Source organism: Egretta garzetta, unplaced genomic scaffold (genome assembly GCF_000687185.1).
Source record: "Egretta garzetta isolate BGI_Z169 unplaced genomic scaffold, ASM68718v1 scaffold13, whole genome shotgun sequence".
Taxonomy (NCBI): domain Eukaryota; kingdom Metazoa; phylum Chordata; class Aves; order Pelecaniformes; family Ardeidae; genus Egretta; species Egretta garzetta.
In genome coordinates, this window is record NW_009259239.1 from 2,332,450 (window position 1) to 2,346,120 (window position 13,671).

Sequence of the window (13,671 nt, forward strand, 5' to 3'; positions counted from 1 at the left end):
TAATGCTACTCTGAATACCAAAATACACTCTCCAGTAGTGCACAGGCTGTAAGTTTGATTTGTTTCTTTATTTATTCTTGAGTTGGTGATTTTAAGTACTGTCTTCTCTGCACCATGGAACAAAGGGAGCATGAAATTGTGTCACGTATTAAATATGATTATTTTTTTTCCTCTTGGGAATCATTCTTATAGTTTGAGATACGTATAACAAAAACTGGGGCTAGGCAATTTAGAAGAAAGTTTGACACAAAATCCTGAAGAAACAGATTTCCCTCAAATATACAAGAAAAGATCAGAATACTGAAGACTTTTATTCTCATTAGATCTGTATCTGGCACATGAGTTGGCTTAGCGTTTGGCAGGATTAAAACTATTGAAGTGTTGCCAGCAAAGGGTGATCTTAGGATGGGTTTATGTCAGGAAAATGAAAGGGAAGGCTGGACCAAAGGTTATTTTACATATATATATATATATATATACACACACACATATATACATATATATATATGAGTTTTTTTAAATGAGTATGACTTACTGTTTTACTGAGCTGATAAACAGAAATAAAGTAAAAAATAATATGCTTTCCACCTGTCTAGATAGTTTATATATAGTTAGTGGCAGGGGACTCATTTGGTAGGTATGTTTATGTTAAGGGTAATTTTCCTTGGTTTACTGGGAATTTTTTTAGTATAAGATCTAGCTTTAGAGCAGGGAATAAACTAACAAATGAATTTTGTGGGAGGGAAGCATATTTTTAAATAGCCTTTCATTTAGAGCATCTGGTTGGAAAATATTTGGGGTATGATATTCCAAAAATGAAAGCGACAACAATATACTTTTTATAACCATTGCTTTAAAGTCCCTGTATTCCTGTAGCTCATCAAGTCCTTACGAATTAGAAAATGAAGCATAATGCTTGATGGTGTCAATTTTAAAATGTCCTCTTTGGACTGCAGTTGTAAGTTTAAATCAAACGTGTTTCAATTATAATTCTGAACATTGGACAGTAAAACATCAGCACGTAAGTTTGCTGTGCAGCGATCTGTATATTGCACAGCATAATAGCTACATTTGAAACCACCTTTCAGTTCTACAGGCACAGAGGGAAATGTTACATTTGTAATGTAATTGCTGATAAACTTGTTCTTCAGATATTTAACATGATGGTGCTTAAACCTTTTGAGAGGAGAATAGTTGCTGAACTGAAGAGAGCAACCTCTTAGTTCAAACAAACATTGGCGCTACTTGTGTACTTTCAGCTAGGAATAAGTAACTTGTAAATCTATAGCTAGCTATATATATGTGTATACAAATATTTGTAATTTAAGTATTTTTATGATGTACAAGAAAAGCCATTAACATTTTTTTTTTTCAATACTAACAGACTTTCCTCTTCAGAAATTTCCGTGCTCAAGAAATATCTTTAAATTTAAGCAGTAACTCAAAGATAGATACACGTTGAAGTCTTGACCCTGTTGTTCGGAATTGGAGAGGCTGCTTGTGTTATATGGCTATTTTTACTTGGTTTTTTTTCTTTGATGTATTTGTGAAGAACATGCATTTATATATGCATGTCATAAAAATCAGCTAACTGGTGCCATAATATTGGGCTCTTCATTGAAATGCAATTTCTCTTCGACTCAAATAGCAGTAGCAAGTAGGCTAGAGAAGTTCAAAGCGGAGCCTTTGATCTTCGCAGCTGCGTGAGGAGCAGTTACGGGGCACTTGCTCTCCCTACGGAGGTTGCCCCTTCTCCAGACCCACACGGTGGCCAGAGTGGGTTTCTGTATGTGCAGCAGACAGGTTGGTGGGCAGCAGCAAAAGATGAGAATCAATTGTTTGGGGTGGTTTTGCGCATTATTGTGATACCTCTAAATGCCGATGGTGCCTTTTCGTGTGTTTGAAACAGGATTCATGTTTCTGGTGAGTGTATTTTTGTTCAAAACAAAAAAGGCTGAGCTGAGGGATGTGCATTGTATTATATATTCAGCTATAATTTTCCTGCTGTTTATTTAACTTCTACCCAGGCAATGAAGAAGAGAGAGGGAAAATTGGACATGAGAAATTCCAGACCTGTTTGCCCACTGGAATTTTAGCTCTGCCATATACCTTGGCCCTACCTCAATACCTCTGCATTATGTACCTTATGGACTTAATAGGACATTCAAAGAACTAGCTTAAAACTGCTTGGGTCCTTTGGGCTTCTAGTAATGAAAAATTTTAAAGCAACTTTGAAAAGTTCTGTCTGACAAAGTATGTCTGTGTGAATGCTGGAATGAACCCTGGCTGGCAATACGGAGGGAATCCTGATGGAGAAGAATGGTTGAGATGACATTCCCCTTCACCTCAGATTTGTGCAGAAAAACTTTTCCTGAACCTTCTGCACCACCAAGGAGCTGGAGGACAGGTATTCTGCAGGCACAGCGTGGGAACAAAGACACTTTGATTTTATTCAGTAAGCTCAGTTCTTTGACAAAATCATGAAGTAAATGGATACATTGGTGTTCACGCCCACTTACATCAGCAATGTCCGATGTTAAACATGTATTGTTGGTAATAACCGCCCATCTATTTAAGGTTTTCTTAGTCTCCTGGGCAGACTGTGTTGCAAAACGAAAGATGAAATCACTTTGAATATATTTTCTTTTTTTTGTTGTTTTGCCTGCTTTGACAAGAGGCTTTAAATCCCTGCAGTTCAGGTTGTCTAGAACTCAGCATTTTTATATGGTTAAAAACAGTGTATGTGCAAACATGAATTGTTTGATTAAATGTAATGTGACTTTATGCATCTGATAATGCGATTGACTTAATTTATGAATGTTTTATGTATAAACTGTTAGCTTGTTTATTCAGATAATCTATTATAAAACTGAATTTTCAGGAAAGTATTGAACAGTGGTCTTTTTAAATTATTATTTATTTATAAAGAAGTGACTGTTTAAGCAGGAGTCCTAATTATTTCACGTAATGGTGATTGCGGGAGGGTTAAAGGTAAAAAGGAAGCAGACAAACTAAAGCTGCTTGTAAACATCACTCAAACTAGGAACGACATCAGCTGAAATGCTGAGCATGAACCGATATCACCAGCTCTACCTCTGTTGCTGTGTAGTCTCCTTTTCCCTGGCAGAACCAGTCTTTCAGTCTTTCAGCTTGTTTGCACTAAAGGGGTTTGTTGCAAGATCTTTTCTAATTGTAGTTGAGGACCATGCCTGGCCTGAGGATACTCGTGGTCTTCCATGGTTATATCCAAACTGGGACCCACATGTACGTCCCTCTGAACTTGAAGGCTTCAAAGGCTGCAACTACTGCCTTGGGTGCAGTTGGTCACTCTTTAAACTGTTATTCAAGTAAGACATGGTGCAGTATGTTTCTGTGATGGAAGGAACATGTGTGCAAAACAATGTTAAAGAACCTTTCATATGGGTGTGTCCTGCGTGATGTATTTGAATAGCTGGGTCTTGTGTAACGTGCTGGTGATTATTGGGTATCTGCCTGTCAGAGCAGCACCTACCTTGCACTTACTATTTTAATATTGTATACAGACATCACAGATTGCTATTTCTGAAACCTCTGTGCGGACTAAACAACATTTCTGTTCTTCATTCTGTGTTTCTAGTCTGGGACTGTGAAGCTGACCAAGCCTGTGGCGTTATGGACCCAGCAGGATGTCTGCAAATGGCTGAAGAAACATTGCCCTAATCAGTATCAAATCTACAGTGAGTCATTCAAACAGCATGACATAACTGGTAAAGTATGCACTATCAGAAATGTTTTACTTACTTAAAATGTGGCAAATTGTTTTACTTTGTTGCTAATAGATTGTGACTGTGCTCTGAGGGCTTTTTGTTGACTGTATGACTACAGAGTTGCGAGGTTTAGAGCAGGAGGAATATATCAGCTTTCATAGGCTGTGGTAAGTGATTTCTCCATTTCTCTAAAAGATAAATTTCAGATTATTCGGGGTTAATATAGTGAGGAAAGAAGTCGGTCTGTATGTGGGTAAGGGCCGCACCCTGTTCATTCCAAATAAATTTAAAAAAACCCCAAACACTAAGAAATGTCCTATAAGGAAAAATGTAAATTAGTTTTTTCATTGTGGTGTTTCACCTTGGGTTCATATTCTTTTTTGGCTTTTTTTTTTTTTTTTTTAAATTAAACTCAGAGTCCTTAACATGTAGGATGAGAAGCAAGCCCAACTCAACCCCTCCCTAGGGCTGAAGCAGGATCAATACCGCATGTTCATTGCTGACAAATGTCTGACTTTGTTCTGGAAAACATACAGTGGAGGAGATTTTTACATCTCTCTATTCTGGTATTTTATGGTCTTTAAAGTTGGTATTTTCCTAGTATCAGTCTAAACTATTATTTCCAGCCAATGAAACTGAGCTCTGTCCCAAGTGTAGCTCGAGTACAAACAATCATTCATTCTGGCAGTCTTTCCTTTACTGGATAGGGGGCTTCCCACTTGCACATACTTTCCTTGTCTAGTCCAAAAATATTTGTTTGTTCAATCATGGTTTGTCCCCCAGATAGTTGCAGGATCTCCAAACCTTCAACACTTGGTGTCTTGTCTTAGAAGAATGTATTAAAAAGCATCATTGTATTTTGTTTTCCTATTTACTTTAGAAGTTGATATTGATTTTGTTGATCTGCTTGACTTGTTAACTCCTACTCAGTTTGCTGTAGTGGTGTTTTAGCTGACCACTTTGAAGTGACATCAGTTTAGCAGAGTAACTGGATTAATATAAATATAGATGTAACTTGGGATTTAAATAGCATTTTTACTCATATTCCAGGCAGTAATTAATCTGTAAAAAGTTTAATGTGGAACACTAATTTGTTCTTTGAAGAGGTGATATACAAAGCTGGGAACTGGCATTCAGCCATTTAATATCAAGCAGAGATTTGAGTTTCACATACAAATCTCAGTCTTATCAATAATGTATTGTTAACTAATGCATGTTTCAATCAGTGTCTCTTCATATACGTGTACTTGTGGTGTTTCAAATTTTCCATTGACTCCTTTTGCTATTCTTTGCTTTCTGATAATATATGAATGATTGCAAACATGGCAAACTAAGCCACCGATATTTGTTTACTATGTAGCCCTGAATACGCATGCACACTTACATGTGAGAGGTGGTTTGTATTGGCTTGGTAAGTGTTGAGTTTTAGTACATCACCATTGTGCTCATTTCCTCTCGGTCATAATCTGTTGAATGCAGCCCATAGGAACGTAGTCTGCATCTCCACCCATGTGTACAGCGCTGACTGCATCCAGAGCGCTACTGGAAAAAATTGGAGCTATTTTTTTAATCTTTTCTAGTACAGTTTTACTATCTTATTGTCTCTTTTTCGTACTATGGCATTGTGGGATGAAGTTGAAAGGAAGAAAAAATTGTTTTCATTTCAACATAAACATAGATGGAAACCTTGTAGTTTCATTGCAGATGTGCAAAACTTCAAACTTTATAGACCTCTATGAAAAGAAGAATCAAGATCAATGTTTCTTACTTTATACAAAAGAGGTGTAAGGAAAATATTAGTATGAGTGTTCGAAAGTAGTCTGCAGGAAAGAAAATAACTTCAATTCAGTAACTACCAAAGAAAAGAAACGCGATCAATGTTTGTGTGGATTTTATAAAAGTATATTGAGATAATATTATGAATGAAATCAATAACTCAGGAGGATATTTCCAGTGCTGTTGGTCCCTGTGACTCCGATTATTTGAAATCTAATAAGGGGATAGAACAGTGGATTTGTGGCTCAAAAGAAGTAGAGCATGAAAGGAGCATGGAAACTAATGTGAAGATTAAGCCAAGGTAGTGTAACTGTTTCCAGATATAGCTATGAAAAAGTGATGTGATTGTTGAAAATTTCTCAGGAATTAAAGTGACTTTACAGGCTGCTTTGATATGGAAAAATATTATGGAAAAGAACTTGAAAAAAGTGACATGAAAAGGATATTTAAACTTTATTTGAAGATAAAATCTAAGGCATGGTCATGAGCCAGGCAAATAGTCTTGGGAAAACATATCTAGCAGTTGTTAACCATAGGTGTTGAAAAGTGTGGCATTTTACTTGGGACTATTAGTTGCTGATTACAGTTTATTGAGCTGGGGGCAAAAACGCAACCCAAAATGTCCTTTCTTTTATGGAGGTTTTATACCTTTTTACTACTCCTGACAAAGAGCAGCTGCAGATGTGTAAGAAAAAAATGCTGTGATTTACCCTGTAAGAAGTTCTTCATATTAACAGTGATCTTGAGGATGCCAAGGGACAGTGTACTCTTACCAGATTTGCATATGACACCAAATTGGGGGTGACAGTCCATAGACTCAGGAGTAGGGCTGCCATTTGTAGGCACCTAGGCACAGGGACGAGACATAAGCTGGAGGAATGCATCAACAGGAACCTTAAGAAATTCAACAAGGACAAATGCTGGGAAGGCCGAGCCCCTTGCACCCCATTCAGCCTGGGGCTTGCTGGCTGGGGAGCAGCTTTGGTGAAGAGGACCTGTGGTCTTGATGGTTTGGAACATGAAGCAAACCAGTGTTGTGCCTTGGCAGCAAAGAATGCTAACGGAATCATGGTCAGTATTAACAGGAGCACAGTAAGCTGATCAAGGATAGTTGTTATTCCCCTTCATGCTGCACTTCTTAGACTCTAGTTTTTGGATCTCCAGTGCTGGAACTTGCATTCCAATTCTGGAACTTGCACTTCAGTGCAAATTCGTTGGCCACCAAGATGCTCAGGTCTGGAGCACTTGCCCTCTGAGCAGGGGATTGAGGGAGCTGGGCTTGTTCAGCCTGGGTAAGAGGCAGCTTGCCAGGGTGGGATGGGGGGACTAGCAAGAGCCTCCAGTGTGTAGAAGGATGTTATCAAAAAGGAGCCAGACCCTTCACAGTGATATATGAGACACCAGACTTGAGTTTGAAACAAGAGGCTGAGGCTGAATGTCAGGAGAAACTTTTTCCCCATGAGGACAGTTGGACATTAGAACAGGTTGCTCAGAGAGGTTGTGCAGTCTCTGTCCTGGGAAGGTTTCAAGCCCCAGATAAATAAAACCTTGAGAAACCTGAACTGATCTCATAGCTGACCATGCTTTGAGCAGGAGGCTGGGCTAGAAATCTGCTGGGGTCCCTTCCAACCTGAATTCTTCTGTGGTCCTATGATTTGCTGAGTCCCTCAAAACCAGTGAAATGCATTTTGCAGCCAGTTAGGGAGAATTAAATATGGAAAGGTCTAATAAGAAATGGGGAGACTTTTTTTATACACAAAATCCTTGAGTTCAAGGAGTGGAGGTCATGTTCATGATGTTGGACCCAGAGCCAGAACCAAAAGAATTTGAAGGACTAATACTGAGTGAGATCCAAGGGCACCTGATAGGAATTAGTAAAAACTAATTAGGAAAACTACGACAATAAAAAGGGGGGAACAAAGACGACAGTGGCCTGTATAACCAAGAACGGAGTGTAATGGTAGGGCCGTGTCACCAGAGGCTTTACAACTAGTCTGGGTGTTTGCACCAGTGTGAGGGGGCATAAAAAGTTGCTCTAACTGGCCAGCTTTTTACACTCATTTTGTACCAGTATAATCCAGGGGACAAACCTGAGAAATGGACCTTGCTTTCAGTGCGCATTTGTGGCTTTAAATTTTCCAGGCAGCAATACTTTTAAACGGCTAGGGAGTTCTTGAGACATGAGTTGTTCTTTGATGGTCTTATCCCGTAGCATTGAAACAAATGAAGATTTTTTGCAGTGTCTCAGCATTAACAGGAGCAAGACTGGGCATAGAATGACTAAGGAATAACCATTTTGGGGAAAATGATCCATTGAGAAAGTAATAAAGAAGATGTCTAAGTAACTGCTTACTGATGTGTGATTTGTTGAAAGAAAGGAAGGAAGGAAAGAAACCCTGCCTCACCTCTTGTTTTTACGCCATGTTCCCCAGTGTGCTAATGCATGTCTTCAGAGCATGAGGTTTTAATGCTATGATCATAAAACAAACCTCATTCTGTCAAAGTAATACCCAAGAGGTACCTTGGTCCAAGTGAAGGAATTTGATAGGAGGTACTTGAAAAGACTCAAGCCTTTTTAAATTAAACTTTTAAGGAGGAAAGGAACAGGACTCAAGAAAACCTCTTTTTAGTTTTAGAAGGGACCAGAATTTATGAATATTCATTAAATACCAAATGGCACCTCAGAAAATGAAATATGAAGTCCGACTGAAAACCTGCTTGCAAATAGCCTTAAAATCTGGCTAATTCTGTAACCTCTGAAGATGCTTGCATTAGATCAGATATACTGACATATATTTTTAAGAAATTAATATAAAATCTTGCTTTTAAAATCTGAATTGATTTTTTTTTCACTTCAATAATATCTTTGCAAATGTTAGGGGTTTATCATATCAGCTGAGATGCTCAAGTTATTTAGCATGTTGGTGAAGGAATGGTCTCGTGGTTTAAGATACTGTACTGGAATTTGAAGAAATCTTGGCTCTGTTTCACATTACTCTGGTATTCTTAGGAAGCACAGTGGATCCTCAGGATCTGAGTTACTCTCTCCATGCAGAGAAAGGCCTTCTTTTTCTTATCAAAGTGTTGCCAGATATCTTTCAGATTTCCAGAACATATGTAGTTTAATTATGCCCTTTGTTTCACAGAACTCAGCTGAGTTTTGTGCTGCAACCAATGCAGTGACCCGGGGATGAAAGGTGTGCAGTGGAGTGCAGGGGGCTGGGGTTTCATTCCTACCTCTGGGGCAGGAATGGTGACCAAAATCAGGTGGCTTTATGCACCATGTTGTGACCTTCTGATCATGTTCATCCTCCCTGTATATGTTTTGGCATCTGTACAACAGAGATCTAGATATCAGTGTTGTTAAATGTGTTGTGATATGGGTGTAAAAGACATTTGAGCCAGCTGAGTCTTCCTGTTAACAGGTCCGTTTCATTTGGAACAACTGCTCAAGTCCTGATCCCTCCCTTGGCAAGTGATTCCAACTTTGTTATCCTTCATCCTTCCATTATTGATGAGTATCACACTGAGCCAAAATATCTCTTGTGGCAGTGACACAGCACACCTAATGTGAGGCCTGATACAAGAAGGAAAATGAGGTCATCTGTAAGGTGACCTCAATAGGTGTTCCCCCCAGTGCTTCCCTGTCTGTGTTAACTGACAGCTGGCCCTCCAGAGGCTTCCCACAAATCCTTCCGTAGTTATAGTGCCAAAGACTACACAAGCCAGCACCTTTTCTTAGCTTATTTTATTGGACATTGTTTTATTGTCCCTTATAAACTGGTCACAACCTACCCTCTAGGTTGTTATTGGTAGAGGACTGTGGTTATGATCTGGTGTAGGACTCGTACCAAGTGACGAAGGTCCTGGGCCAGGGCAAGGTGTTGTAGGAAATACTTTAGGCTCTTTTAAAGCATTAGTAAAGTTTTGCTTACCACATTTTTCACTGCTTGGTCCCAAACTTGTAGCAAGTTTTGAGCGTTCCACAGCACTGTCATAGATCTCAGAAAGCATCTAGTTTATTCACAGAAGAAGAAAAGAGTACTTTAGTAGAAACAGAACGAACCTTCATCGTGTCCAAATGAGGGTATTTCCGATAAAATATTAGTTATCTTCCTTGTTTTGCACATGACAGTGCTCTTCAGCACAACAGATCTCTCTTCCCAAGCAGCGTTCATCTGATAGTGGTGTTGTAGAAACAACTTCCCCCTCCAGCCATCTCTGTGAAGTCCTTCCCTCCTCCGTGGTGCAAAGCTTAAACCAGCCTTGCCCCATGGTCCTTATTCATGCCACTTTTCTCTGCTCCTTCTGTGAGGTCTTAACAGCAATGTTGGTTGGTGGGCTGTCAGATCAATCCTGACTACATCCATCTGCAGTTTAAAAAATAAAACAAAATCACTGCCTCACCCTGGAGAGAGCTTTTATTCTGCTGCCTGGATAAGGTCAGTCTTACTTGCAGCATTCTTTGTGGAGCTGTGATGCTCATATTGGAAAATGTGAAGGACTGAAGAGTTTTCCCTGTTTCTTACTTGGCTGCTCTCAAATTTTTAACATGTGGAACACATCAAAGAGTGCGGGCATTGGGATAAGGCTCATGTTTGCATAATATGTGACAACTGTTCTTTTTGCGTGGAAAATAATAACAGAAATATATGAATGTAACCTTGTGTTTCTGTAGCATAGAAGTGAAAGAAGTTGCATGAGCCAAACAGTTGGGAAGTGAAAATCTTTTTTTTTTTTCACTATTCAACCTCTTACTGATGAAGCAAATTTTGCAGGAAAGTAATCTTCTCTCATGTCTCAGCAATGGTTACTGCGTCTGGCTTTCCAGCCAGATTATAGCTCTGGCAATAAATAGTGAAACCCACAACAGGAGGCAAAGCTGTAATGGCTCATGAGGGATCTGGTGTGACCAGGAAGGCTCATCTCCAGTTGAGAAGGGGGCAATGAGGCATTTGAACACTTCATGGAAGTTGTAACTTAAGTGTTAACATAGTTGAATATTTTCTGATAAATTGGCTTTTCTGTGAAAAATAATCTGTGCAGTATTATGGCAGAAAGTAATCTTTTTTATGATTTTTTTTTTTAATCTGGAACAGGAGAATGTTTTCTAACTAGCTGCCATGACAAAGTCTTCATTGCTAAACCAGCTTGCTGCTTGTGCATAGGAGATAGGCCCTATACATGTAAGAAGAAATCCAGTTGATTAGTCATGAAAGGGAGCTATCTTCTCTTCCGTGCTCAAACCAGTGGGGAGTATCTAATGCCATTATTTGTTACATGAAATCCTGTGTGGAAGAAGTGATATTATCATCTGTTCTGTTTAATAGGAAAGGGAACTTGCTGAAGGGCGATTGAGGCATTTTTGGCCTTGCTTGCTAATGACATATTAATGTTATTGCTTCTCTATCTACTAAATTCAGAATGAACAGTTTCCACACTCCTGCTCCATTATCAGCTGTGAGATCTGTTGTGCAAGGAGCTGATGAATGTTTTACACCGTTTCCTGATTTATTGGGTGTTTCTTGGCTCTGGCTGCTTTTCCTTGGTATGCTCTCTCCATTTGGAACTCCCTGGGAAGATCTCTCATGATTTCAATAAACGATTGCTCTACAGCATACTCAGAAGTGAATTGCACTCTAGCTGCCTCTCTTTCTTTACTCTGTCACTATATGAGAATTTAGTAAGAGCCACAGTAGCCAGATTTGCTGTAGCTTTTACTCCTACCTGATGTATAACACAGAATCCAAATCATCTTTGAACTGAAAAGTGTAATTCCTGTCCTTCAGCTTCAGATTTGAAATTCCCTGTCACCTTAATTTAGGTAAGTTCTCTTCTGTACCCTTAGAGTGTGAGTGTCTAGGTGACAGGAGAAAAAGGTATATTGCTCTTTATTGGAAAGCAGTGTTTACTTGCTCCTTAGTACTTACTCCTCAAGTGCTGTCAGATGTTGGGGAATTAATGTTTCATAATTACATGCAATGATAATTGGATTATTCCTTCCCTCTAACACAAGGTGGTTTTTGCATTTTTAATCTAATCTCATTCTATTTATTTTAGTCAACTTTCACTAACTAGAGATCATATCACCTTTTACACTTCTCCTTGAAAAGATCTTTGTTGTACAGTCTTTGTAAACCTGATCCACTGTATTCTCTACAAAACACTGATTCACATCAGTATCGTGTAAAACTCACCCCCAGAACCTCTCACCGTGGCAGCCAGTTTCAAAATCAATTTCTGGCTCTTACTCAGAGGGGAGCTAAAAATGTGAATTAGGGTAAGATATGGAAAACTGTATCAAATGTCTTAGCAAAGCCTATTTCAGGAATTCTCAAACCATATTGTAAAGCTTTGTGATATTTCCTAGTCTGCTGATAAGGCTGCACGGTGTCTCTGCAAGAGGAACTGAAGACTGATTGTGATCCGCTGAGAGCACCAAAAAGCTTAGGAGCTACTGATTTAGCCCTTGGGTGCTTACCCTACCTATCTTAGGTGACTCAGGCTTCCGACTTAAATGGGATTCTTAAGACCAGGAGTAAGAGAGTAAATCGCTGAAGTAGTCAATGGAGGGGCAAGGGATGCCTCCAAACAGATTAATTTAGTGGACCTAACAATAGTTAAGTGAAAATGTTATGAAAACAGTCCTTTAATGTTCACCCTGTTTCCTTTGTCCACCTTCTCTTGCTTTGCGACCCTTCATGTATTCTTGATGAAGCATGCTTTTTAGCAACTATTTTTCCTTTAGCTGCTTTACAGGGGTACTGATTACTTTATTAATAATTCTAACACTTTGCCAAATCCTGAAGCTCTGCCTTCTCATTTTATTTCTTAGGAAATTATTTTTCTATAGGTTTCTGAACCATCACCAACTGTTAGTGATTACATTATTACTTTACCATGTTCCTTGATCGATCACTGGGCTGTGTGATCCCATTACCTAGAAGCCAGGCAGGGTGAAGTGCTGTTGTTACTTGGAGACCTTCAAGGAACAGTTGGAAGCCATAGGATGTAGAATTGTTAACCCTGATGGCACTTCTTTATTTCTCTTTTCTTTTCCCACTCGATTAATGCTGACGAACTACTTCAATATGATGCTTAACAGCCTGGAGTCCTTTCCCTCAAAGGATGGGGTCCTAAGTTTAGAACTGGCCACTGAGCATTTAGGCCTTCCTATGAAGTGCGCTGATTGCAAGTATTATGCCCTGACCAAAGTCTCGTTAAGCTGTAACTCCATGTTGCTTTTCTTAAAGCTTTTGTGGTATCGATTGAGACTGGAACTTTTTTTTTTTTTTTTTTCAGCTGGGTTAAACTGCTGGTTAGTAGGGCTGGGCTCCCATTTCCCACCAAGCCAGGATTTTCCTGCAGCGCTTCAGAAGTTCTGGTTCCCATTCTGGTGGGAACCGGGACGGAAATGGGAGGCATTGGAGGGTCTCCTTTCAGATTACTTGTGCTGTTGTCTGGGAGGGAGTATTTGTCGTCTTCACTGTGCAGACATGAAGTCAATTTTATGGCTCAGTTGTAGGTAAAGAAAACTTAGATGGGAAAACTTGAGTGATTAAGTGGAGGAGTTGTTAGCGGACCTTACAGTTCTTCACCTTGAAGAAGTGAATTAATTTGCTGCTTAGTGGGTGTGTGTTTGTGATATCAGTGAGCAGCTAGAGCTGATGCTTTTTATTTCAGCTTGTTGCTTGCCAGCATGTGCTATTCATGATAGGGGGATTTAGTCTTAGTGTAATCTTATAATTATTTGGCAGTGTTCCCTGGTCTAACAACACAGCTAACTTAATGAAGGGAACTCTCCTGAAATCTGAACCTGGAGGAAGCCACGGCCCAGAGTTTGGCTTCTGCTTTGCGACACAACCGAGCGAGCGCGTATTTCACCCCTCTCATCCCATCGCTCTGCAATTCGTTGTGTTCCTTCTCTCACCTCCACCGCTGCCTAACCCCCTGCGACTCTTCTCAAGGCAGATGCCCTCTGCAGATGACGCTGTGATTCCAGCTTCGCCGACGCCTCTGTATTTTTAGGTAGATAGATGTAGCCAACACATCCACTCTTGCACCAAATCTCTGGCAAATGGATAAACCCTTACCCTAAATTTTGTCCTCTGCCGTGGCTCCGCGTCCTCAGCCGCTTTCCGCTTCCTCT

The 13,671-nt window shown here is 39.6% G+C and overlaps 1 protein-coding gene across 1 annotated transcript in view; it reads left to right on the top strand.

The window, feature by feature from the left end:
* The window catches only part of SAMD12 (sterile alpha motif domain containing 12), a 96,732-nt gene that overhangs the window by 29,344 nt on the left and 53,717 nt on the right, over window positions 1-13,671 (top strand). The window contains 1 exon segment of the mRNA XM_035891588.1: window positions 3,617-3,746. Coding sequence (XP_035747481.1) covers window positions 3,617-3,746 — 130 coding nt within the window.